This window comes from Tamandua tetradactyla, chromosome 19 (genome assembly GCF_023851605.1).
Source record: "Tamandua tetradactyla isolate mTamTet1 chromosome 19, mTamTet1.pri, whole genome shotgun sequence".
Classification (NCBI taxonomy): domain Eukaryota; kingdom Metazoa; phylum Chordata; class Mammalia; order Pilosa; family Myrmecophagidae; genus Tamandua; species Tamandua tetradactyla.
The window spans coordinates 9,075,463-9,103,186 of record NC_135345.1 but is presented as its reverse complement, the minus strand read 5'-3'; the positions used below and the strand labels follow the sequence as shown (position 1 = coordinate 9,103,186).

Genomic DNA, 27,724 nt, shown 5'->3' with positions numbered 1-27,724 from the left:
TTTTTCTGATATTAGTATAGCCACCAAGATCTCTCTTGGTTATTATTTGCATGAAATATATTTCCCTATCCTTTCACTTTCAACCTGTTTGTACCTATGGAGCTAATGTCTTCTTTTTAAAATAGTTCCTGAAAAAGAAAGTCAGAGGTTACCCTTTGCAAATGGCAAAAGGCCTTTGTAAAAGTGATCATTGTGTAAGAAAGACCCTTCCCACAAACATTCCTTTCTCCAGTAGACATTTATTGAACAGCTGTTATGTGCCAGACACAGTCTATGCCCTCAGGAAGTACACATTCGAGACTATAAGGCAAAATGCTAGTGTTCAGCTCCTTGTTGAACCAGGTTTCCAAGAGCACTGAGCAGGGTCACTGAGCTTTCTTTGGCTTTAAGGTTGATTGAAGAAGGTTGGACATGGCTTACTTGGCCCCCACATCTAGATCTGACGACCTCATGGCCCTTCCCTGGACATGGAGACAGCTCTTCTCAGATTCTGGGTATTGACTGAACTGTGGCCTCAGAAACATAATTAACCTTTCTGCACTACAGTTACTATATCTGTAAAATGGAGGCAATAAAGGACTCTATCTCAGAGAGTTGTTGTAAGGATTAAAGGAGATAATCTATGCTTAGCCCAGTGCTTGATAATAAAAACTGCTTTTTTCTATGAAACATGTACAGTACGTGCAGTTCTTAGTTAAGCACTTTATATATGTGTTAACTCATTTAATCCTTACAGAGAACAATGACTGAGCACTGTAGTTTACTCCACTTTACAGATGAGAAAGCTGAGGCATTAGCAGATAGGTAACAGCAGGTGGGGGTAGGGGGTTACAGACAGAATTCAAATCCAGAAAGTCTGCTCACAAGTGGTGCCCCTAACCACTGTATAAGCTATGACTTAATAATGCAGGTGTTTTGTCATTATATCATTACCACTGTTAGGGAGATATGTGAGTTCATTACTAGAGATACTTACACAGGGTACTTGGTACAGTTTCCATAGATGCCGGTCACATGACAAATTTTAGTATTACTTGGGTGGGTCACATGGTACAATACAGGCTAAAATATTCCACTCAGAATACCTGCCCATCTACACACTCAATCAGTTTTCTTGGTAAAAAATAAAGGGAATAATCACTCTTAAATACAGCTCATCTCCCCGTGGTTAGCAAAATTTCCATGAAATCTCTTAACACTCAATGGAAAAAGCCAAGGTCACTAAATCCACTGATTGCTCAGCTCTGTTTCTCCTGAGTGAACTGTTGTCCAAGCTCTGCTCAAGACATTCCTGGACCTGCACCTTCTCCTCTGTCTGGTTTTAGGGATGATGAGCACAGAGCAATCATGGCCATCTTCTGTTCTGGCCCAGATGCCATCAGCATTCCCAGGTGGGGTCACCAACCCTGTGCTCAGCAGAAGTGGACCCCAGGCCATGGCCATAAGAGGGATCCCCTTTAGGACAGGCTCCACATTCCTCTGAATTTAAGACATCATGATTGGAGGCTGAGCCACAGACTGCATAAGAGCAACCTATGCTTATATCCTATATAGGTAATAGCGATCTATGGTCATATGTACCTGCTGACTCTATGATTCCAGAAGCATGAAACTATAGATTCAAGAAGTGGAGTGGACCATCTCCGTTAAGTACTTAAAGCCCTTCAAAGGCTCCTTGTCCTTGACTCATTGTCCTGGGAGTCAAGCCCAAGTTCCAGCGCAAAGCTACTGTGACCCACCCAGCCTCTGCCCAAGTCCCCACCTTCAGCTCCACATCTCTAGCACCCTCTGAGTCTACATTCTGGCTACAGTGTTGTTCCCCCAATGAGCCTGGGTGTTTTGAGCCTCTGTGTGTGCACGCATGCTCTTCCTGCTCAGGAATGCCCTGCCATTCCTCCTTCTACACAGAGGCAGTTCTGATGCCAATACTGGGGCCCCTAGGAAGTCACCCTTCTATCAAGATACTGTGGGCTTGGTCCAGCTTTGGCTTGGTCCCCATCTGTGTCTGTAACTGGCCAGGAGGCCTGAGCCCACACGTATCTGTCTCAGAATCTCTAAGACACAGAAATCCTGGGCTCTGCAGCTACTGTGAGGTTGATCAAGACAATGAAGTGAAATCTCTCACACCATGTCTGGCACATAGCAGAGTTTAATTGGGGAGGTTCCCTTGTCTTCTCTCTCAGTTTTCTGTTTTTTCTCTCATGGTGGCATCAGCGAAGCTCTGAAAGAAAATAAAAATAAACAACTACATGCAAAAATGGGTGATAAGTGTAGTGGAGGTCCCACTTATACTTATGTCATTTTTTTTATCTTGTGGTCTTTGTGTTTTTATTATTTTGAGATATTATTCACATACCTAAAAAAATCACCATTTAAAGTGAACAGTTCAGTGGTTTTTAGTATATTCACAAAGCTGTGCAGCCATCACCACTATCCAGTTCCAGAACATTTTCATCACCTCCCAAAAGAAATCCTGTACCTATTAAGAGTCTCTCCCAACTTCCCCACTCAAGCCTTAGGCAACTGCTAATCTTCTTTGTGTCTCATCTGATGATCTTTCCGATACAGCAGTCCACCAAACTAAGAAGCTGGTGTTGGCCTTACCAGTTTCTCACAAGGCAGAGGAAAAACTGTGCTGGCTGGTTAAATCAGAGAAGTTTTGTGAATATAAATTGTTATTATGTACAGAAAGGGGAGTAGAATCAACAGTCCCTTGAAATTCAGGGCACTGGACCAAGCACTGACCACAAGCCCTTTGACAAGCAGCTTCCCCTTGCTGCACTTCAAGGGGCTCTGCCTGCTCTGCCCTCCTGCCTCTATCATCAAGGGCCTCAGTAGAGAAACTGGGAGAAAAACTTCAGGACATTCTGCCTGCAAGAGAATGGCTGTAAGAGAGCTAGGGACACTGACTGCTGAGGTTGCTGTCAGCTTTGACACTTGAGGATTCTATGGACACGTTTCTGTAGGGTTCCAACCTAAGGCAGATGGAACCTTCACCCATTGTGCAAAGTCTTTTTAGGTCTGAATGTGTCTTATTTTCTCCTTGGTTGTCTTTTTTTTTTTTCTGCAGTAAAGTACTTCTTACATATATATCTCATATCTAGCATTCATATATATATATATATATATATATGTATAATTGGTTATCTTTTTTTAAAACTACCTTAGGATATAAAACATGTTAAGAATTTGGCATTGAAGCTGTGCTTTTCTTATTTTTCCCTATCAGAACTGCCGTGTAATAGATTTTTCTTCTTTCAGATGCACAAGGAGTGCTTATTTGTGAATCTGGGGATACAAAGCATATCAGAAAGAATGTCTCCTTAATCAGCACAATAATGCAGACTCCAGGCTCATTTAAGCAGCCTTTACATGAATGGGGCTGTATCTTCAATAGTGCATCTTGTTGGCAGCAGGCTGAAAAATGAAAAGTCCTTCCCATCTAAGGGGCAACCTGTGCCCCTAGTCCCCCACCACTGTCACTTCCATGGGGAAGCTCCAGCTATCCTTCTTGTATCTTCACCAATAGGAGGGAGGCAGATCAAATATTACACACCCAGGAGGTGGTCTGGATGGTAGTGCCAACAAAGACTGCCGCTTCCTACTGTACACCACTCTGCATACCAGCCTCCACCACCGAAGGATACTTTGATTCCACTCTCACTAGAGGCTGGGAGTAAGCTATGGTTGTTCCATTCAATAGGTGGAGAGAAGGAGTTTCAGAAGGGTATGTGAATGGTTTCTAGGATCACACAACCAGGAAAGGATCCAGGCCCTTTCCAGCTTGCTACAATAACTCCAGGGGCTGTGGAGCCAGCCACCCTGAGAAAGAGTCCCCTTGGCACCCAGTAGGTAGCCTTGGACAAAGATCCTTGACTACCCTGAGCCCAGGTCTCTGTCTCTCAGGTAGCTGTGAGGATCCACTGACTATGGATGCAAAGTTCTGGTGATAATCAGTGGTGGGTCTCTCCCCTTGGCCTTTGTTTGCGGGGTTCTCCCTGGGAGGATTGACCTTCTGCAGAGTCAGAACTGCTGCCAGGGCTGAATGTTGGAGTTTTTAGCACATGACCCAAGGCCACCTACACTTCAGCTGCACCTTCTTCTCCCTGCAGGAGGCCCTGTGGCCATACCTATTTGGAGTGATTGTTGTCCCTGCCTTCATCCAGCTGGTGAGCCTGCCCTTTCTCCCAGACAGCCCACGCTACCTGCTCTTTGAGAAGCACGACGAGGCGGGAGCCATTAAAGGTAGGGGTCTTTTCCTTCTCCCCTAGCTCTAACCCCTCCATGGTGATCGGTGCTGCAAGGCATGCAGGAACCTGGGGCAGTGGGGAAGACAGGACTATGTTGAGCACATAAGATACTTTATCTCATTTAATCTTCACAACTGCCCTGCCAGAGGTGGTTCAGAGGAGAGGATTTGGGGTCACTCAGGGAGTCACACAAGGAGTCTTGGAAAAACTAGGACAGAACCAGGAGAAGACCCAGTGTTCTTTGCTTCAGAGGTGGGTCTTTTCTCCGTTGTTGCTCCTCTGATTGGTGCTGAGTGGAAGTGAACTTAGTTTTCTTAGCAGCCTTCCTTCCCATCCTTCTTTCTTTCTCATCCTTTCTCTCTTGCTCAGGTTTACCAGTTGTCCGATGCTTACATTTACGTGCAAGGAAAGCAAAATACAAGCCCAGAATATTAATTTTACACCAGGCATGGGGCTGGGTGATTCTTCAAGATGACCCACTGGAGCATTCCAGGAAGCCACAGGAGAGAGGCAGTAGTATACCCATTTTACAGGAAAGGAAAGTGGGGTTCACAGTGAGGCATGGGACCTTTCCTAGATAGGATTCCTTAAATTCCCTAAATGGTGAGCCGCTGGGTCAGATTCAAAGCACAGCTTTCAGAATCAGAGGCATTTGACTAACCTCTGAGAGGGCAAAGATAGACAATGTAGAATGAAAGACAATATTACCATGCTTTTAGTTTTATTAAATGAGATGCATCCAGCAGCTTTGTGATTAGACATGCTGGGTTGGAATTCACAGTTACTCTTTTCACATTCCAGTTCTGGTGTGAGTCTCTTAACCTTTTTGAGCCTCGGAACCCTTGTCTGTCAAAAGTCAATGATATAAACATCCCTTGTGGGCTGGGGTAATGATTAAGTTAGATGATGTATATAGAGCGCATAGTATCATCTATTCTCATTATTACTTAGGAATCTGTCCATTTTCCTATCCATCTACTAGGCTCAATCGAAATTACAGTAAAGCCCCAAAGGGAAAAAATGATAATTATATACAGTGTTTTGTTTAATATAATTTGTGCAAGAGCTTTTAAAATTTGGGTTACCCAAGTATTTTCTGACTGAACAAATGGCATGATGAAATATTAATAATTGGAATATTGGAATATTGAAATATTAATAATTCAAATCAATTTTCTCATCTATCCCTTATGACTATTCCTATAAAGTGGAACCAGAGAACATTATCATTGCCTATATTTTGCAGATAAAGAAATAGAGGCTTAGAGAGTGGAAGCAACCTAGCCAAGGCTATGCTTCTAAAGGGTTTTGGACTATATGGCATTTAGAAATATTGACCTTTCTTCAAAGAGTGTCCAGATACACAACATTTTTCCTGGAGCTTGGTGGGGGGTGGAGACAGGACTTAAGTCCTTTCTCCCTCAGAAGCCCACAGGGAACACTGGGTAACTCCCCCTGACCAGATCCCAAAGCCAGTAAATAACAAAGGCAGGATTTGAACCCTGGAGTAACTCCATGACCAATTCTCTCTCCAACCTACCTCATGCACAGAGGAGCACTGGGCAGGGACAAGCAAAGGGCATTGATGGGGCAGAAGATAAGACAGTCTTGCTCAAGGGTGACTTCCTATGGGACCAGTGGGAAAGCAAACCTTCCAAAAGTCAAACTGCAGAGAGCAGGCTGGTGAAAGACAGACAGGGTGGACGCTCTGGAGTGAAAGAAGGAAGACTGTACATCTGATTCCTGAAAGTGGGTGGCTGGCTTTTGAATTATTAGCAGATGGTGATTCCTCCTGCTCTGTCTCTCCTGGCAGGGGAAGCTGCCTCTCAGCCCATCTGGCTCCACTCAGAAAGAACTCTTGGGAAATATTTCAATTAAGTCCAGTTGGAATGGGAAGTGCACGTAAAATGCCCTAGTAAAGAAGGTTTAAAATTTTCATTTCATAGCACGGTGGGGAATGAGGGAGAAGTACAGTTGTAAAAAATGATAACTATTACATATGTGTTCTATAAAAAGAACAAAGCTACTGGCCTTAGATTGAACTAAAATGTTCAAGTTAGCATCTGTGTTAATAAAAGTGCTAATCTCACTCCAGACATTCAGCAAACAATGGATATTTGTGGCAGGGTGTTTTCCCCGGGGACAGGGAAAGTGAGGAGAAGGAGATGCATCCCTGCCCTCTGAAGGTGAGGGTGAGGGTCTAGATGAGGGAGAGGACTTGCCCGACAGTGGCTACTCTATGAGAAAAACTTCATTCTAGGAGCTTTGCTAACAGCCATAGGAAGTGATCATGTTACCAATCCCACTTGAAAAAGAACAAATCAAGGCTGAGTTAACTTGATAGAGGACACAAAGCTAGCCAATGGCAGAACTGGCATCTGAACTCTGTCGGTCAGGCTCTGGAGGTCCAAGAGAAGAGGTGGGAAATACAAGCAGCTTTTAAAGACTTTTGTTTGCTTCAAATCTGCTAAAATCCTATTGGCTAAATTAAGTCATACGGCCAAGCCTAGCATCAGAGAGTGAGTTGGGCAGGACCACAAAGTAACAGGGCAATGGACATAGACATTAGGAGGCTGTGAGTTGGGGCCATTGATGCCGTCAATCTATGCCCCATAAAGCTTCCCATCCCCTCCCCACCCCCAGTTCACAGGGGGATTAAGCCTCAGTCCCTGGGTCTGATTTATTTCTGCCACTCTTATCAGCTTAAGTTATGCCCCAGTGCACAGAAAAGGGGGAAAGAGTCCAAACTTCCACAGTGAGAAAGAGAAATTTATTTAATTGAATAGAAATGAAATATTACCATAGAGGATTGCTAGGGCAAGTCATTGGACTTGATAAACAGGACAGTGGCACTTCAGGGACCCTTTGGGTTGTAAGAGACAGAAATCAACTCAAAGCACCTTAAGCAAGAGGGAAACATTTTGACTCCTGCCCCTGGTGATGGGGTTTGAGGGACACCAATTATTAACACTCAAATTCTTGCTGCCCAAGTTTGAAACCGACTGGGTAATGGATGTAGAAGTAAAGGAAATAGGGTTGAAATGTCAATTTTAGTGTTGATAAAGACTACTTGGAGAATTGGCTTCGGGTCTGATAGCCAGGGAAGCTTCCTAAGACAATACTCTTGAATTGAACTTGCCTCCCCACTCATGGTCTCTCCCCGAGAACACTCCCCTATAAACGTGAGAGCACAGAAAAACAGAGTGTATCCTCTTCCAGCCAGGTGGATCCCAAAGAGAAAGGGTGTCGCTGAGTTGTGCAGGCCAATTCTCTCCTAGCTTACCAGTTAGCTATGTTCCTTCTCATCTCTTAGGGAGAAGTGAGGGGGGGAGGGCAAAGAGTAGGTGAGGAAGACATACCAGTGGAATACCCCGCCATGAAGGAAGTCAGTCATATCAGGAGGGAGCAAGAAGTGCTGTTCTTAATAATAGGATATGCCAGCCTAGATTCCTTCAGGCATCGCTGGATCCAGAAGCTACAACTGTCTTTCTCTCTCAATAAATCTTAGACCTTCTTAGAATTTGATGGGTTTCATTCTTAGACACACTTTCTCCATTTGGCATCAAGACAGACCAGAGAAGTTCCAATTTTATAAGATGCTCTTAGAGAGAGGGAGATTCCCTTTCACACAGCCTGCATGGGAATGCGCAAAGGAAAGAGTTCTCACTGGCCCATGGTGGATCACACGGCTGACCTTTAGACAATCAGTGCCCTGGGAGCTGGACACCATAACTGGCCAGGATGGTTTTTGTCCCTTCCTGTTACTGGGGGTGGGTAGAAGTGTCGTTTGACATCTGCAATGGAATCACAGGGCCTGGAGGAGGTCAGCTTCAGGAAAACGTACAGAGCAGAGAAAAAAGTGAGTGACACCCATCACCATGAAGGGATGATATGCCTGCATGCTTTTCTAATAATGCCATGTCTCTCCGCGCCACCCCCACCCCCACCATGGTCTGTGCTGTTCTTGGCTGCTGGAAGCTTCCAGGAGGGACAGCAGGACAGATCTGCAGAATCTAGACCTCAGGCTCTGGGGTTCCCACTGCAGCCCCAGCTAAGCAGCTCAGAGGGCTCTTTACATGCCCCTATTATTGTTACTGTTTGCATTTTTTGTTTGTTCGTTGTTGTTTTTGTATATGGGAGGGAGTGTGTTTCTGTGGGGTATAGGACTTAGAAACCAGTTATTGGCTAGATCTCTGACCTGAACAGAGAATGAATGCTGTCCATTACTGGCTGCCATTATAATTTTGGTCTTTGTTATGATGATAAGTTTGTTTGTCTGTTTTGTTTCGTTTTGTTTTGGTAGAGAAAGATATGTATATCAGTTAGATTGGGTTCAGCCATCTTATGATAGACAAGCCAAAATAAGAGTGGTTTAAACAAAATAGAAGTTTATTTCTCTCTCACATAAAAAAAAATGTTAAAGGAGGTGTTTTAAGGCTGCTAAAGGTTCCTGGTAGTACAAGCCTTGGGCTCTTTTCATCTCTTGACCTGCCATCCCCAGAAGGTTCCCTTGTGGCCCAGGATGGCTGCAGCAGGTCTGCCTTCCAGCCAGAAGGAGGAAGGGAGAAAAAGTGTTTGCCTGCCCCTTCCACTTTCGGAAGTCTTCCTGGAAGTCACATACTTCTGCTCGTGTATCCTTGGTGAGACCATCACGAGGACTCTCTGAACTGCCAAGTAGAATTGGAAACATAGCCCTTTAGGGCGTTGTCACCACAAAAAGTCAGGGTCTGCTCCTAAAGAGGTGAAGAGGCTGAATGGTGGAGTCTGGTGACCAGCCACAGCCTGGTAAGAAAGCAATTGAAGTACCCATTGGCTTGGGCAAGCCCAAGCCCAAATACAGGATTGCGGGTGCCCCGGAGGCTAATGCCCCTTTCTCCCTCCAAATGTGCTGTTTAACTCACACTTATGTAGAGATGAGGTGGTGGGCATTTCAGCTCTCAGAGTGACCTAGCACCACCCACTGAGCTAAGCTCAAGCCCTGAAGTTCCTGGGAATCACCTTCGTTTGTCATTCCTGGATGGTCTCACCCCCTTCTCATACATTAGCAAACTCGTTCTGGTCAGAGCAGCTTTCTGCATCTCATTGCGTTTCTAGTGATGCCACCTCAGTTCTGCCCAGAGCCCCTGGGCCTCAGATGCTCTGAACCTGCCTCTTTGACCTGAGCTGGGTTCGGGGCTATTCTCAATCCAGAGCTGGCCAGCAAACATCCAGGAGAGAGGCCCAACAAAATAATGGCACTTATCATAGGCAGTTATTCATTCTCTTCTGTGCTGAGGCTAACGTCAGTTGCTTTGGTTACATGAAGTCTGGTTTTTACGAAGGCAAGAGAAAGTACAGCCCGTCCTCAATGTTAATGCATTCCATATTTGCCAATTCACCCACTCGTTAACATTATGTGAATCCCAGAGTCAATATTCAAGGCATCTTCATAGTCATTTGTGTGCATTCACAGAGCACTGAAAATTTTGAATTGCCTGGCGCACACTTTCCCAGTTCGAGGTCAAACAAGGCAACACTTCCCCCTACTTGTTTCAGCTTTCATTCTGTAAACAATGTCCCTTTCATGGTTTATTTAGAGCCACATTTTTTAAATTTTGGTGCTTTTTGTTGATGGTTTTGCTATTTAAAATGCCCCCCAAGCGTAATGCTGAAGTGCTGTCTAGTGTTCCTAAGTGAAGAAGACTGTGCCTTATGGAGAAAATGCATGTTTGATAGGCTCCATTCAGGCATGAGTTAGAGTGCTGCGGGCTGTGAGTTCAGTGTTCTTGAATCAGCAGTATATAATAAATAAGGTGTCTTTAAAGAAAACACACATGACAAAGTTATGTATAGATAGGTTGATGAAAATGCTGTGGCCAGGGGCAGGCAGGGACCTAACCCTGTATTTCCCCCCTGGAGAAATGGTTCACTCTTCACTAATTCAGTGTTCCCAGGGACTGCAAATAATAGGAATCAACTGTATATTCAAGTGAATTTACACAAGAGGTGGGCTGAAAACACAAGCTTTTCCAAACCATTGCAATACTTGCCCTCAAAAAGAGCCCAGGCCGGGGCGGGCCGCGGTGGCTCAGCGGGCAAAGTGCTTGCCTGCCATGCCGGAGGACCTCGGTTCGATTCCCGGCCCCAGCCCATGTAAAAACCAGACAAACAAACAAAATACAATAAAACAAGAAAATGTTTAAAAGATGTTTCCCTTTCTTCCTCCCTTCCTTCCTTCCATCCTTCCTTCCTTCTCTCTGTCTTTCCTTCAAAAAAAAAAAAATAAATAAATAAAAAAAATAAATAAAAAAAGAGCCCAGGCCCCTCTGAGGGTGGGGTCCCAGGTCCAGGTAGTAGAACTGGGAGATGGGGGTCTCAGGCCCAGGTGGTAGAATATGTGCAGATCCTCCAGGCTGGCGCAGGGTGGCTACAGCCCCAGAAGAGAGGCAAGAAGGAGATTTCCAATCTCTCGTGATTATATGAGCATCCTCTATTCCTCCTGCTGTTCCAGCTCCTCCAGCCTGTCCAACTTGGGGGGCGGGGCTTGGAAAGAACATAAAATAAATCCATTTGATCATGAAAGTGTAGAAATTATAGCTACGTGCAAGACAGGGCAGGACGAAAGCAGGTATAAATGGCGATCGTTGGTTTGTGAGTGAGCTCTGCTTTGCACCTTGTAGCTCTGGTAGGGGTGTGATGGCAGAGGTGAGCTCTGCCCCTGACCCCCTCCAGCCCCAGCCCACCCCTCGTGCCCACCAAAAACTAAGCCAAGCCCCCAGGAAGGAAGTCATCGCAGAGGCTTACCTGGTGGTCTTTGGCTCACCATGTCCGCCTGGAGATGGCTGAAGAGAGGCCTTATGTCTGCCTTAGTCAATTAGGAAGATGCACCCCTCTCTAGAAGCCGGGAAAAGGAGCATGCAGTGAGGGATGAGGACACCATGCCTCCAAGGCCTGTCCTTTCACTTTTAAGGTGTGATCTGAAATGGGCAACCCCTGATCATCTCCCCATTTTGCCCCTGAAATAGCAGCAATCCAGGCCCCCTCTTTCCTGGCCTGAGAGCCTCATGGTGGGAGGGGGCAATGAGTAATGGAATAGCAGCCCAGTGACACAGGTGCCTTCCTAGGAAAAGCATGAAATTAGAAAAGGCGGGGGTTGTGGGGACAGAGCTCAGAAACCATCCTATAAAAGCCCCCAGTTCCCAGAGAACAGAGGTGTGCCTTGAAATTGCTCAGACCACTTCTCATTATAAAGACAGCAAGTGATTGAGTTTAAACTTAGAGTCGCCAAGGGTTCCACCAAGGCAGAGGATGCTTTGTGTTTTGTGCTTGTGGCTGGCATCATTTTTATGTAACCCATGGATCTGCAGGGCACCTCCCTTCCCTGGAGAACTCAGAGAAATTTCCCAAACCCTAAACTCCCCTGCACAGACACATTTAAAGCCCTTTTCAAGATTTTCTTGTTGTCTTGCGCATTTATATGTTTCCGCTTCCTCTGTTTCTTGGCAGCAGGTGTTCACACCACTATAACCTGACCTGGAAATTCAGCCCCATCTTTGATTTCCTCAAAAAAACATGATACTAGCAGTCAATGAGAGGGAGGGGTAAGAGGTATGGTATGTATGAGTTTTTTTCTTTTTTCTATTTCTTTTTCTGAATTGATGCAAATGTTCTAAGAAATGATCATGGTGATGATATTGTGAGTTTTTCATTATATACCAAGAATGGAATGATCAGATGGTAAGAATGTTCGTGTTTGAATGTTGTGAGAGCTGTCATTCACCCCAAATAACTGGAGCATTTTAGAGGCTATATGGAAGATGCAGGGAGAGGATGGAGAGGGGGTACCTTCCAAAGCGTGAGGTATCCTGCTTTTCATCAGCCCCCCTCTCCACTCTCCCCTCTGCTCTTCACCCCCTTTATCCTTCCAGATGGCCCCTGAGGGGGAATGTTCTTCTCCTTTGAGTGTGCCAACCCCTTCCTCCCTTGAGTCCAAGCGTTTATCAAGGCAGTTCTTGCCTTAAAAGAAATTTTGGCATCAGCCGTCAAGCTTGCATGCTCTTCTTTCCCCTTCATGCCTGCCAACTCTCACTGCTGCTATTTGGATGCTCCCTGGCTCTGGGAAAGCTTCCTGTGTGCATGGTGTGTGAGCCCACGACCAATGGAAAGGGGGACCAGCTGGATTGGAGCTACAAGGCCCCAGAAGTTACCCAGCACCTGAAGGAGGCTCAGTTTTCTCAACAGTAAAATGGGAGCAACACAAACACCTCTCTCAAGGGGCCAGAAGGATGATTAAGCAAGACCACACTTGTGAAAAGCTCTGCAATGCGCAAAATCACTGGAGCAACATTAACAGCGGTGACGATAATCATGTGGCCAAAACCATTCAATCAGCAAATACTCGTTGTATATCAAGCAGGTCCTTGTCAGGAGGATAAAGGAAACAGCCGTGTAGGGAGTCAGCAGCCATCCTGGACCAGCTCAGGCATTGGGGTCATGCAGAGAGTTTCTGGGACCTCTGGGAAAATCCTTCTCCATCATCGTGTAATACCCTTGCCTGCCTCAAAGGGCTACAGAGAGGATGGGGTGATGACCCAGTGTTAACAGAGTCCCTCCTTCCTTTTTGTCCAGCTTACTCCTACTCATGCTCAAAGAACCCATGCAGCTCCACAAGAGCATGGACTTGCATACGTCTGGTTCACTGATTGTGTGAGTCCATGTCCCCCAAAAAGCAGACATCAAAATTAAGTGTGCAGATATTTTATGGGAGGAGGTGTCTGTGAAAGAAAATGGGGAGTGAACCAGGGAAGGCTGATTACATCAGATGATGAGGCTAGAATGACCCAAATGAAGAAAACAAAGAGACAAGAATGGCAAGAAGGCAAGAAACAACCTAGAAAGATGTAAGGAAGGCTTAGCAAGCTCTAAGGGAGTCCTTGAGCCAATGTCAGCCCTACGGGAGTCTGTGTCTCCCCAGAGCAAGCCTAGCCTGCCTTAGTTTCCCTGCTGGGCTAGGAGGGAAGCTGCCCCTGGGGAACTCCTTGACATGCATATGTTAATGGAGTTCAGATCACTGTGGCTGCAGCCTTTGGTCAATTCCATTCCTGTAGTTGGGGGGTCTATGGATACATTCTTGTGGCCGCCACACTGATGGAGCCCAGGTGTGTGTAGAACAGTGTACACCTTCCTGTACTTCCTACACTGTTGAAGGAATCCTTCCCTGAGGGCCCTAGGCTGGCTGTGATGGGCTGAACTGTGTCCCCCAAAGGGTATGTTGAAATCCTACTCCCCAGTATCTCAGAATGTTACCTTATTTAGAAATAAATAGATGAAATTAGGTAAGTAAAAGCAAGGTCATACTGGACCGCATGAGCTCTTAACCCAATACGACCAGTATCCTTATAAGAAGAGGAAATTTGGACACAGACAGACAGACTAGGGGAGAATCTCATGGGATTACTGAAGCAGAGAACCCTGTGGTTCTCTGGCAGAAGCCAGGAGAAAGACAAGGAACACATTCTCTCCTACAGAATTCAGAGGGAACATTGTCCAGCCAACACCTTGATTTCGTGCTTCTAGCTTCCCAAGACAAAGACTAAATCTATAAGAAAATATATTTCTGTTGTTTTAAGCCACCCAGCCAGTGGTGCTTTGTTAGGAAACTAAGACCTTGGGTCAGGATGTACCTGACTTCCACAGACATCTCATCCTGGTATGGTGACAGCAATGTTATTGCCTGTTTTTGTGGCTCTCCCTTCCTCCCCAGTGAGCCTGTTAAGTTCTGTGTTCTCAGAATTTAGTGCAGTCTTTCATTTACCAATAATTGAATAAATAGGAAAATAAACCAAGTTCTTGAAAGTGTGCTCTGAGCTGCACACTTTTTGCCTAACAGAATTCCTGAGCTGGAAGAAGGCAGATGGCCCTTCCTCTCTCATAGGCAAGAAACTGAAGCCAAATGGTATGGGACTTGCCATCATAACCTACCTCTCTGGTGGTTCAAGAGCTAGGGCTTCTGACATCTAGAAGAGAGCTTCTGTTCAACCATCTCTCATCTGACCGACCTGTGGCATCGCTCAGCCCTAAGTCATAAGGGTAAGGGTGGTGTGTTGGTTAGGAACTGTGTAACCCAGAAAAACATGTTCTTAAACCTAATTCATCCCTTATGTGTGAACCCATTGTAGGAAGAATTTTTAATGAGGATACTTCAGGTAAGGTGTGGCCCAATTCAATCAAGGTGGGACTTGATCTATTACTGGAGTCCCTTATATGCAGAATGAAATTCAGACAGATAGAAAGACATGAAGCAATAGCTGAAAATCAATGGATCCCATAAGAGAAGGGATATGCCAGAAGAGGCCACTAGCAGCCAGCCCCAGAATGCCAGTTTTCAAGAGGAAAGCATCACCTTGAGGATGCCTCAATTTAGACTTCTCCTAACCTCAAAACCATGAGCCAATAAATTTTCCACTGTTTGAGACAACCCGTTGCAGGGTATTTTGTTTAGCAATGAGGAAGCTAAGACAGATGGGATTCTGACAGAATGGCCCCATTTTCTAGGCAGAGGCAGCATAGGATATTTGACCCTTCTCAGGGCTCATAAGATTAAGGGGCTACCATTGCAATGGGTGGAGGAGAAACCATGAGTGTGCCTCATGAATGTACTTGGCAGGTACAGAACATCCCTCCAGATAACTACCTCCCAAGTCTCATAAGCTGTTCCTCACAGATGGAACATCTAATGAAATGGCAATGGTGCCCATTTGGTATTTTATGAGCCCCAGAGCTCCCAGGGCCTTGTTGCAAAGAGTGGAATAGAGACTTCTAAATGCAAACATGGGACCCCGGGACTCAACTTTGATTGGATGCATCTACAGATGAGATGCAATTGAGAAGATATGCCCAGTGGCACAGACCCTGGAACAACTAGGCATAAATCTTTTCATTGCTGATCCTGCTGGTAGAACAACCACTGTGGCTAGACAGATGTTGGAGATGCTGATGCTAATTTGGCTGGTGTCCTTGTCATGGTTATGCTGGGGCCACAGGTTCTGAATCTGAGCAGACACAACCACCACTGATGGGCTGGAAGTGTGACTAGAAGAAGAGGGGCTTCTTTCTTCCTCATACCTTCATTCTCACATCAGTGCCCATTTGTGGAACATAACAGGAATCAGCTAGCAAGAGAGTCCAGAAAATGTAGTTTACAGGCTTCTAGCCCCAGTGATACAGGGGAATGGCTGTGCGGTTGAGTCCCACATGGCAAAACCTGACAGCTAATAGTTGGTCTAATGCTCTTAACACATTCATCTCAGGATCTTGCACTTGCTTCCTCAGCCTGGAAGGCTCTTCCCCCAGATATCTGCATGGCTCACAGCCCTTGACTTCATTTTTGTCTCTGCTGAAATGGCATCTCCTCCAAACCCATCTTTCCTAATTCTACTGGTTAAAATAGCATCTCCTCTTCTTCACTATGTTACCCTGATTTATTATTAGTAGCACTGTCATTATCTGAAATAATATGCTTTAATTTATTTTTTGTCTGTTTCCTCCACTGGAATGAAAGTTTCATGAGGCCTGTGCCTGTTTGAAAGGATTTATGTACCCTAGGAAAGCCATGTTTTAATCCTAATCAATCTTGTGGGAGGAATATTTTCCTCTAATCCCTAGTCAATATTATAGGTTGGGAATTTGATTAGGTTATCTCCATGGAGATGTGACTCAATCAATTGTGGGCATTAAACTTGATTAGATGGAGACATGTCTCCACCCATTCTACAAGGGTCCTGATCGGTTTACTGGAATCCTATAAAAGAGGAGACATTTTGGAAAAAGTGCCCTTCTGAGAATGAGGAGAGAATTCCAGAACCATGATAGAATGACAAGAGAATCACAGAGTCTACCAGCCAGAGACCTTTGGAGATGAAGAAGGAGAACACCTTCTGGAGAACTTCATGAAGCAAGAGGCCTGGAGAGGAAGCTAGAAGACAATGCCATGTTTGCCACATGCCCTTCCAGATGAGAGAGAAACCCTGACCATGCTCGCCATGTGTCTCTCCACTTGAGAGAGAAACCCTGAACTTCATTGACCTTGAATCAAGGTATCTTTCCCTGGATGTCTTAGATTGGACATTTCTATAGACTAGCTTTAATTGGGACATTTTGTGGCCTTAGAACTGTAACTTGTAACGTTAAATTCCCCTCTTTAAAAAGCCATTCCTTTTCTGGTATATTGCATTCTGGCAGCTAGCAAACTAGAACAAGTTCTTTTCTTGTTTTGCTGTTGTTGAAACCCCAACTCTAGTGCAGTGCCTGGCATAAAGTAGGTGCTCAGTAAATAGCTGTTGAATGAATGAATGAAACCAAAGTACACCTAACATGGAAGTCTGAGCTCTGTTCGCCATACAGGCGAACTTAAATTCTGTGCTTCATGCTTGGATTTGAGGCAGTTGGACAGAGGCTCACTTGCTTGGGGGACCTGCCACATATTCAAACATAGGAGAAGGCTGAGAAAGAGAGGCAGGAAAGAGGGAGGCTTATTATGTAGACCAGCCGTATACACCCTGGAAAACTCTCAGATAATTGCTTTGGACCATATGATGTTCTTTCCTTTATAGTTTCTACCTCTGTTCCTTGAAGTGAGGATTTTCCAAGTCAAAAGCAAAGCATATATATCAAGTCATTCTGTTTTAGGTCTTCTTCCATGTCATCATCATGGCGACAGGGAAGCCAGTGCAAGCAGGGTTGTTCAAATATGTGCTGGGAAGAAGTATTTATGAAGCGATCCATAAAGATGTGGACCCTCATGCTTAGGAAGGCTCCAGTGCAGAGCGGTTTTCATCAGAAATGGAGACAGATGTGAATTCTGTGGAGGCTGCCCTTCCTGTGAAGTCAAATCTCATGCAGTCCTAATCAAGACTGGGGCTCACAGAGAGTTTTCTGTTGCCTACAGAACATGTTCAGCAAATGTGGATTGAACAAGTGAACAAGGAAATGAGACCTACTGGGAAAACAGTAGGTATGAGAGAAGGGAGGAGAGGAGCTTATCTTGGGTTAAGGACATGTGGCCTCTGGGTACTCCCCTTTGGCTTTCCCATCAGTATTGGTTTGAAAATGATATGTACCCCAGAAAAAAACATGTTTTAATCCTGATTCAATCTTGCGGGAACAGGCTTCTTCTTTAATACTGATTCAACACTGCAGATTGTAAATTTATGATTAGATTATCTCCACAGAGATGTGACCTGCCCATTCCAGGTGGGTCTTGATTAGTTTAATGGAATCTTTTAAAAGAGGAAACATATTGGAGAGAGCCAGAAAACAAAAGAGAAGACAGAAACTTCAGAGCAGAGATGAGACAGATGCTGACACGTGGAGAACAGAGGCACAGACGTTTGAAGATGCTTGGAGCCCAGCAGACATTGCCATGAGATGTTAAGCAAGCCAGAACCTAGAGAGAGCCAAAGGAAGCCAAGAAATGAAAGCTACCCCAGAGAAGCAAAGTGAGAAACCCCCACAGGAACAGAGGCTGAAAGTAATGGGGCCCAGGAGCAAGGGACCAGCAAATGCCAGCCATATGACTCCCCAGCAGACAGAGACATGGCAGACCTACCAGCCTTCCTTGAATTAAGGTGTCTTTACCTGGATACCTTACTTTGAACATTTTTATAGGCTTAGAACTGTAAACTTACAACTTATTAAATTCCCCTTTTTAAAAGCTGTTCCAGTTCTGGCATATTGCATTTCAGCAGTTTGCAAACTAGAACACCGTCATAACATTCTCCAACTCTAAAAGGTCTGTCTTTTCACCTCCTCACCCCAGATGAGGAGATTGAGTTTCAGGGAGTTGGAATAACTTTTCAAGGTCACAGTAAGTGGTGCAGCCAGTTCCTGAACCCAAGCTCGTCTGGCACCACAGACTGGTCTTTCCCTGTAATTCCACAGAATCTGGGCTAACCATGGTGTGTCCCAAAAAGCAAGAGGGTCAGGTTTGTCTTGAGAGAAGGAGAATAGTTGAGGTCAACTTCAACAAGGAAGCATCTTTTAGACCTCCAGGTCAAGACAACTCCTTCATTTTGCCCATGGGAAGCCAAGACCCAGGCAGGTGAGAGTCTTGTCTGGGGTTGCCAGGCAGATCAGTGACTGAGCTGGGACTGAGCCCTTTCTCCTGGCCTGGGGTCCACTGCATTTGTCCTCACCTCCCACCCCCAGCTGCATCCCTTGGAGAGACAGGTGGTCAATTTCAGGCCAAGTTGGGATGGGGAGGGATTGGGCACTGACCTCCCAAACCCCATCAGCCTGTGATTCTGGAGGCCCCAGTTTGGTTCTGACCTTCCAGTTATCACAATTACCTGGAATTTGCCTCCTCCCTTTAGATTCTTCCTCCCTTAGCAATGGTTTACCAACTATTAGCTGTCAGATTTTGCCTCATGGGACCCAGCCGCACAACCATTCTCCTGTATCACTGGGGCTAGAAGCCTGTAAACTACATTTTTGGACTCTTGCTGGCTGATTCCTGTTATGTCTCACAAATGGGCACTGATGTGAGAATGAAAGTATGAGGAAGAAAGAAGCCCCTCTTCTTCTACTCAAACCTCAAGAATGAGTACACAAGAGTGGTGATAACACTTAGAATAGCCTATATTTGGCATATTGAACAGGACCACAAAACCAAAAGGGAGCCTGGGCAGGTAGGATGCTCCTTATCTTAGAGATTAAGAGGCTGCAAGTTAAAGGTGAAGTGATCTCTCCCAACTCACACGTTAGAAGCCACTTTTTCTGAAGTGTAGTGACTTCATGTCATACTTTATAGAAATCCAGGGGAAGAAGTGAGGCAATTTACAAGGCTGTTTGTGTGTGCATATGTGTGTGTTTATCTTATGGATTTAACTCAAGGCCCTGGAAGGAGAAGGAAGAACCTCTAGAAGGCTTACAACAGCTTCCAAGAGGTAGCACACCTCAGGGCTATTGGACTTGGATAATTAACTTTGTACATATTTCTCTGGCTTGACTCCAACTCTTTCTTCTGGACATACTTTGGATGCTGACCTCCGGCTCTAGCCAAACTTCCTGAGCATAACTGAAGTTGACATCCCACATCCTTCCAGCAGTGTGAGAGACAGTGCAGCCTTGCCAAGGGCCTGGAATCGTCAGCCAGAGCCCTCCTCACACATCTCACTCTGCCACAGTTTAGCTCTGTGATCCTGGGGAAGTTACTTAACCTCTCTGGATGTCAGTCTCCTCACTGGTAAAATGAGGATCATATTTACAACCACCTCATAGATTTGATGGGAGGTTGAGAAAAGTTACTACACAGGAAACCCTTAGTGCCTGGGATATAGTGAGTGCTCAACAAATGTGAGTCATTTTAATTGTTCCTGGCATAATCCTCTTGGCACTGTACCTTCCTGCCAGGACAAGGAGATGACACAGGAGTCCATTCACAGCTAGATGGTTGCACATAAACCAGAGGAACCTTTGGGGCAGATGCTGTCCAGGAAGCCAGCCCATTTTTGTTGCTGTTTTGTTTGCTGGCAGTTTTGAGCAGGTACTACCACTTTATTTACCTCTAAGAGCTGCTTCTAAGGATCTCTCCATCTTCAAGGATGATTCCTGGAGGCATCGCTTTCTATGTATTCTGTTGGTTGACTTTTGCAAAGATCCTCTGATGAACAGAGCAGCTCTCCAGAAATGCTGGTCTTTCGTATTAGTGATTCTATCAGATCTACTTACTTACCAGGTTCCACAGGGAATCTCCATGGAGCTGCACATGCACCCCATTACTCTGTCCCCCCAGTGGGACACTTTTCTCTTTTGCCCATTGAAAAGCCACAGCTATGGAGAACACACCCCCACCACCACCACCAGTACAAATGCAATTGCTAATTTCATTACCTTCAAAAGCAGTCATTGCAAAGACAGAATGCCTGCAGACATGCAAATCACACTGTTAGGAAAGAGGGCTTTCAGTTTGTCTTGCAGAAGAACCCAAACTCTCAGATAAGGAATGAATGATGCAAAAGGAGATCTACCCTCTGCAACCAGATGCTGTCAGTGTCAGCCTCTGGGCCAGGCTTGCATTGCCCCTGTGGACAACTGCAGGGCAGGAGCAGAGCTGCCAGCTATTCTGTGTGACTTGGGCTTGTCCCTTCATCCCTTCAGGCCCCTGCCTCTTTGTCTGCTGAACAGCATTGGAGCTCTCACTTTGCCAGGGTATCGTGAGGCCCCAGCACCATCCACCCTGATCAGTAGTGAGGTGTGTCCTGTCTCTTTAGACTCCTTTCAGCAGAAACAGTACCTTTTGTTCGTTCCTTAGGGCAGTGGACTTCCCCCCACCACCTCCACTTACGAGCTCTCAGAAGCTGTGGGTTAATTAAAATTAACTGCATTTGGTCCCGTCTGCTTCTGAGCTCTGCAGTTTCTTTAGGTGTTCTTTTGTAGTGTGTGAAAAGAAAGATCAGGTAGGGAACCTCAACTCGCTCTCCTTCTCCTTGAAACCTCAGGGAGGTTTCCTAAGCCTCCCTGAAGCTCGGTGGACCTGAAGCTTGTTGTAGGGATTGAGATGGAATCTACGGAACACTGAGTACCCAGGGGACTTGCCGTGAGCATCGGTGTCCTGCCCTCTGCTCGGGGTCCCTTCACTCTCCTTGGATCAAAGCAAGTCTTGAAGTGGTCCCAGAGCTGAATTATACAACAGTGCCCTTTCTCAGCCTGGAATTGGCCCTGCCACCCAAGGGTCTTCTTTCCAGTTGGGAAACGCAAGTGTTCATTCCTTTCTCCGGTTCTTCCAAGTTAGTGATTGGAGCATAGCCAGAAAATGAATGAGCTGAGAGCCACTGTGGGGGAGGCCTTTTACCTTCAAGTTCAAGGGAGAGGATGGTGAGCATATGCTAGAAAGAGAGCAACTGTTAGATGGGTTGAACTATTTAAGTGAGGTTGAGATGCAAGAGAACAGACTCATCTGGGAGGATTCTTTTCCACGAGGAAATTTATTTTTTGAAATGGGCTACAAGATTCCAATGCCATTTCCGCCCTGTCCAAGTCCAGCTGGCTAAACATATGCCTTTGTGTGTTCTGCCCCATTGATGCAGTTGCCTCATCTCCACTCAGTCATTTCCGGGATTCTGACCATGTTTTAGAGCCCCCTGTTGTCTATCCTCCTTTTCAATGCCTGGGTCCCTTCTTCAACATCTACAAGCCTTTCCTTGAATCCCTCCAGGGATGGGGAACTCACTTCCTGCAAACCCACCCAATCTACCTTTCAATAAATCAGTCGGGTAGTTCATTCTTGGGGCAGACTGACATCTGTCCCCTCACAGCTCTGCCCTTCATGCTTGGTTCTGACTTCAGGGCCACGGGAAACAAGCCTAACCCCACCCACATCGAGGAGCCTCCGTGTGTGAAGGGCATGTTCCAGCTTCCCAGAGGATGCCCTTCTCTGGAATAAGCATCAGCAAATAAGATTAGGGTACAGTCAAGTTCGTCCAGCATGGTTTGAGCACCTGCTCCATACCAGTCCCCGAATAGGATGCAGCCCCCAGCAGGAAGTTACTGTAAGGCTTACACTGGCACAAGCACTTGCCCCAGGCTGGTAATGGTGAGGGCCATGTCCGTGTACCCTGGCAGCACCATACTGTGTGCTCTCTCCCCTCCCTGCAGTCCCCTGCCCCTCTGTGAAATGGTCTCCCTGCTCCGGAGGCAGCTTCCAGGCCTTCCCCCTGGATTGGTGGAAAGGAAATGCAGGGTAAAGGCCCTGAGTAAAAAGGAAGACCACAGCTTGTTCAGAAAGTCCTCACTGCACCTCTGAAGTCTCATGAGCTTGGAGCTGAGTTACCAGGTAGACATTGGCCTCCCTCTAGCTGAAGTGATGGGTAAAGGAATGGCTGAGCTAACGTCAGAAAATGCTCACCTTTCAGGATCTCAGAATATGAAATGAAATATAGAGGGAGAGGGAAGAGACAAAATGGAAGAGAAAGGGGAGAGAGGGAAGGAGGGAGAGGAGGGGGAAGGCATTCAAAGGTCTGCAGGTCTGGTTCTCATTTCCCAAGGAATCTAACTGAGCCCTGGGAGCAAGGCTTTGGGAACCCCTGCTGGGTGCTGCCAGGGTACACGGACATGGCCCTCACCATTACCAGCCTGGGGCAAGTGCTTGTGCCAGTGTAAGCCTTACAGTAACTTCCTGCTGGGGGCTGCATCCTATTCGGGGACTGGTATGGAGCAGGTGCTCAAACCATGCTGGACGAACTTGACTGTACCCTAATCTTATTTGCTGATGCTTATTCCAGAGAAGGGCATCCTCTGGGAAGCTGGAACATGCCCTTCACACACGGAGGCTCCTCGATGTGGGTGGGGTTAGGCTTGTTTCCCGTCCTGATCCCAGCTATTCCACCCTCCAGCTGGTAACAGCGTGATCTCCTCATTTCCCTTTGAATCTCAACCTCATTTTAAACTGTTTGCAAGTTGTTTTTTTACTAGTGCAGATGAGTTTTCTTGATGGCAGGTATATATATATATATATATATATATATATATATATATAACTTTGGCTACAAAGCCACAGCATGATGGAAACATTTCCAAACACCTGCTTTTACAATAGTCCCTGTAAACACTAGTTTATTTTGAAAAGTTGCTATTTTCTCACACCTGTTAGAATGTTACCTTTACCTTGAAGAGATAGTTTTGTCTTAATTTTTCAATCTCTGCCAGGTAGCAAACTGTTCCCAGCCTTGTGGCAGGCAACGGGCTTGTACCCAGAGTAGAGTAACATTTCTTCAATTGTCCTCATTTGTGCTGGCAGTGTTAATTTTATCTTTAATCTGTGATTACTTTGAAAGTTTCTTCAGAAACTCCTTGTTCATATGTCAGGGTTCATTCCGTCAAAACCAAATACTACCATTCTCCAACCTGCTAAACAGTAAATTGCACAAGTAAACTATAATACATCACTCTACACTGACAGCAAAGAAAGATTAAGGGCATCTGTCAACTCCTACACGGTGGTGGAGCTCCCCAGCCCCTCTGGCCATTTGTCCACGTGAAGTCACCAGGATCAGTTCATAAATGGAATATTATAAAATTATAAACTGGAGTCCCCCCCACCTACACTCTTCTCCTATACCCCACTTTGGCTCCTCCTATTGTAGCAAATAAAAAGACGCTGAACTTAAATTAAAAGTCCTATGACTCCCCCTCCACCCCAATCCCAATAGCGATTGAAATGAAGTACTTCCATTAAGCCTCCTATTTTTAGAGGCATTGAGCCTGGCACTGGTCAATAGAGAACAAGCTGTGTCCACGTTCTCAGCAAAGGGCCCTGGCCACGTGCTGGTGTGAAATCACTCTGCCCACCTTGTCACAGCCAGCGCCGCCATGTAAGAAGAAGAAAGGAGAGTCCCGCTTGTTCTGTGCTTCGCTCTAGCAGGTGGGGATAAAATGCTGTAGTGTGGTGACTTCTGCAAGCATCCTTTCTTCTTTAGGAAGTTGTAAAAAGTACTCTGGGGACTTTTTTTTTCTCTTTCAGACATTTCTTTCTATTTACAGTTTGTGTTCCATGCCAGTCAACCCCATACCATGAGTCATTACTATGAGGCATAAATACACAAACACAATCTACAATTGAAAACAGATGTGTCAGCATTCGGATACGAGGCAAAAGGGACGGTCCACTGACACTCGGCAGCTTGAGAGTTGTTGGATTTGGTTGTGCCTAAGTAGGTTTTGAAAGATGGGAAGTGATGGCTGGTTATCAAGATCATCGGGTCATATCAGAACCTGGAAGATCTCAGCATCCGTGCATGACTGTGCAAACAGAAAGCTTCACGGGGTGTCTGTTTCAAAAAGGTTTCTGTTCATTGAGGTGACTGAAAAAGCTTTACTTCCCAGAATCACGCCTGCTTGAGGCTTAACACAAGGTTATACTACCTAAAAACATGAACCAAGACAGAAGGTGTTCAAAGTGTGGCTATTCTGATGCATAAAGTTAAAAAAAAAAAAATGCACAGAGTATAAAAGTGTTTGTAATAGCTTCCAAATACCTGATTTACATTATTTTTGACCCCTTCACCCTCCAAACATTTTACCCTCAAAACAGATCATTTGTTACACTGTAAAGAGCATTCACACATGCAGAAATAAAAACACACTGTTTTGAAATCCATTGAGGTCAGCGGACTTCTCCGCTTTGGAATCAGTTCAGCTTATGGACCCTGGTGCTTCTGTTGGGTGGGAATGTGATGGGAAATGTCACCATTTGATTTTATAAATGTATAATATTTATGCATCATGCTTGGATTTGGGGTAGATTCCAATCCTTCATTACTCTGGCATGTGTCAGTTCCTGCATAAAAAGTCAAAAACAAACATCGACTCCAAAACCACAGAGGAGGAGTCCAGTTCCCAAGAGAACAGTGGTGGCTCAGCAGAGTAAGACTCACGCATGCCAGCATCGCCTTAGCCTGGTGAGGCGACACATGCAGGATTACGCTAGCACCTGGAGCTAGCTTCCTTCTAACGCATGGCCGCGTGGAAGCTTTTATATTTCCTAATCATTTCACAGCTTTGTGATTCCATGAGCCGAATGAAAATTGAATCTCCATTCCACCTCTTCTGTCCCTTCTCTCTAATTAAGATAAAATCCATTATTTTCTTCCAGGCAGAGTTTTAAGTGTTCATATTTCTTAACCCACAGGTAAAGAAATCCTCTCTTAACTAATTTTGCCTCCTGTCTCTTCTCATCTTTCACCTGAACCTCTAGCAGATTTAATATTGGCATATAGCATCTAGTCAAACCCTGCAGAACCCTGGTTCTTTAAACCAGTCAGATTTGGGATTCTCGACATTTACTGTGTCAGTAAAATAAGGAGTAGCATCAGAAGATGCGATGAAGACCTGTTGTTTTTCCTTGCCACCCTGGACTTTGGGTGCCGTTTGTATTGGATTTAGAAGACGGGGAAGTCCAGCTGTTTCTTGGCTGAGTAGAGATGGAGAAGGGAGAGCCAGGTGGGGAGGAAGCAGGCTGCAAGGTGGAGGGCTCTGCCCCTGCCCTTGGTGGTGGTACAAGCTGGACATGGGGCAGCCAGGGTATTCTGGGAGGACGTCTTTGAAAGGGCTCTGGCAGTTGTTTGATTTGAATAGGTCTGCATGGGTAGAGCCACCCAAGCCTCACAGGATGCCTCAGAGGATATGATGCCCCCCAAAAGATGCCACATCCTGATCTCCAAAACCGGTATCTACGTTACTTTACTTGGTAAAAAGGACTTTGCCGCTGTGATTAAGTTAAGCATCTTGAGATGGGGAGGTTCTCTGGGTGGCCCCATGTAGAGGGAGGCAGGAGGAGTGGAGGCAGGGGTACGAACTGGGATGGCAGCCCCAAGAGGTTGGAGTGATGCAAGGAAGGGACCACAAGCCAAAGGAGGCAGGTGGCATCTAGAAGCTGGAACAGAGAAAGCCTGCAGAAGGTATGGGGCCCTGCCGATGGCCTCATTTTAGACTTCTGACATCCACGACGGTAAAAGAAGAGATTTGTCTCATGTAAGCCAGTAAAAGAAGAAAGAACGTCCACCCTTCTTTTTTCCATGTTGCGGGTGCAAAGCATCGGGCCTCGGAAGCGGGGCCCAGCCCCCTGAGCAATGAAGGGACGGAACTCAGACGACCTCTCCACCCTCAGACCACAGCTCATCACCCCACTGGCATGCCAGCCAATTTCCAAATCCATGAGGATGTCTGGACTCCAGCCAGTACCTGCCACACAGCCCAGTCCCTCCATGCCTGGGGACCAGGCTGCGCATCGGGTCCCGCTAACACATCTGCACCCGCCATGAACCAGCCTCCACTGCCACCCCACGGGCTCTGGGGAGGGCCTCAGCGTTCTCCAGCTGTACTGTGGGCAGCTGCGACTGCTCAGGCTCGACTGGCACCCAGGAAGGTTAATACGCCACACCTCACCTAGAGAGAGCTAGCACCCAGGAAGCCCCTTGCCCAGAAACAAGTGCTGACCTTTTGGGGGAGCCACAGACCCCACTCCACCAGCCTTCCCAATGAATTGGGGCCACCTGATGAGTACTTTCAAGCACTGAGCCCCTCTCCAGGTCCACACAGACTTGGGACCACTCTGCCCAGGATGTAGTAGGGCAGGGGCTCTGCCCAGGCAGCTTGGCCCCGGGTCCTGTGTGCTCAGCCCAAGCCCCCTCTCCCCAGCCCTTGGGCAGCACTGATCAGAGATGCCCCTCCAAATCAGCCCTAAGAGCTTAAATACAATGCCTGCTCATGTCCCAGTGGGGTGATGGCCCTGGAAGGGGGACAGTTCAGGTGTTGTGTCTGCCATGTGCCAGGCCCTGGGCTGGTGCTTTGAGGACCTTGCCCCACCACCTGCCATCACTGATTGGAGACCTCAGTGTCTTCACCCACACTATGGATGGGAAATCTGAGGCTTCAGAGATTAGATGATTTTCCCAGGGTCACACAGAAAGCTCTGGCAGAGGCAGGGTTGAGCCCAGGATCATCTAATTTCAAAGGCTCTGCATTACGTTCCTGGAGCTGCTGTAGCCAGTTACCCCTGAATGCAGTGGCTTAAAATAACACACATATACAAGCTGGGTTCGATTCTGGTGCCTGCCCATGCAAAAACCAAACAAACAAAAAACCCACACACATTCAGATCACACAGTCCTGGAGGTCCTCACTGAGCTAAAATCAGCATATCAGCAGGGTTTCCTCCTGGGCCTCGAAGGGAGAATGTGCTTCTTTGCCTTTCCAGCCTCCAGAGGCAGCCCACATCTGAGGCTGCCCAGGCTGCCAGGGCAGCTCCCACAGACAGGTTGGCCTAATCAGCAGAAATTCATTGGTTTACAGCTGTAGGGGCTGGAGGTCTCAAACAAGGGTGTCAGCAGGGCCGTGCTTTCTCCAAAGTCTGAAACGTTCTGCTGGTGGCAGGCCTACATTGCATGGCGTGCTCACTCTGGCGTCTCCTACTTCTGGCTTCTCCTTGTATAACTTCCTCTGTAGAAGGGCACCCGGCCTGTGGATTGAGGCCCACCCTGCTTCCATTTGGCCTCACCTAGATAGGATCTACGAAGGTCCTATTCACCAATGGGTTCCCACCTCAGGGCCGGGCTGGGACTTGAACTTGTCTTTTGTTGGAGGGTGTGATTCCCACCCCAACACCCCATGCCACTTGGCCTCGCCTCCATCTGCCTACCTCCTCTGACCCCGACTCTTGTGTTGCTTCCCTCTGGTGAGGACCCATGGGATTTCCCTGGGTCTCTCCAAATAATCCAAGCTAATCACCCCATCACAAGATCCTTAAATGAATTCCACCTGCAGGGTCCCTTTTGCCGTGGAAGGTAAAATATTCACAGGTGTGGGGGGTTAGGATATGACATTTGGGGGTCATTATTCTGCCTCCCACATGCTCTTTCTGCTTCCCTAAAACACTTCCTAAAAGACAAAGGTGGGCTCCAGGACATCCTGGCTCTACCCCTCTGTGACACCAGCCCCGAAGT

At 46.4% G+C, this 27,724-nt stretch overlaps 1 protein-coding gene across 4 annotated transcripts in view; it reads left to right on the top strand.

Moving 5' to 3' along the window:
• The window catches only part of SLC2A9 (solute carrier family 2 member 9), a 229,465-nt gene that overhangs the window by 98,526 nt on the left and 103,215 nt on the right, over window positions 1-27,724 (top strand). For all 4 annotated transcript variants that reach the window (XM_077136390.1, XM_077136391.1, XM_077136392.1 and 1 more), the window contains one exon: window positions 4,113-4,245. In XM_077136390.1, coding sequence (XP_076992505.1) covers window positions 4,113-4,245 — 133 coding nt within the window. The remainder of the gene's footprint in view (window positions 1-4,112; window positions 4,246-27,724) is intronic.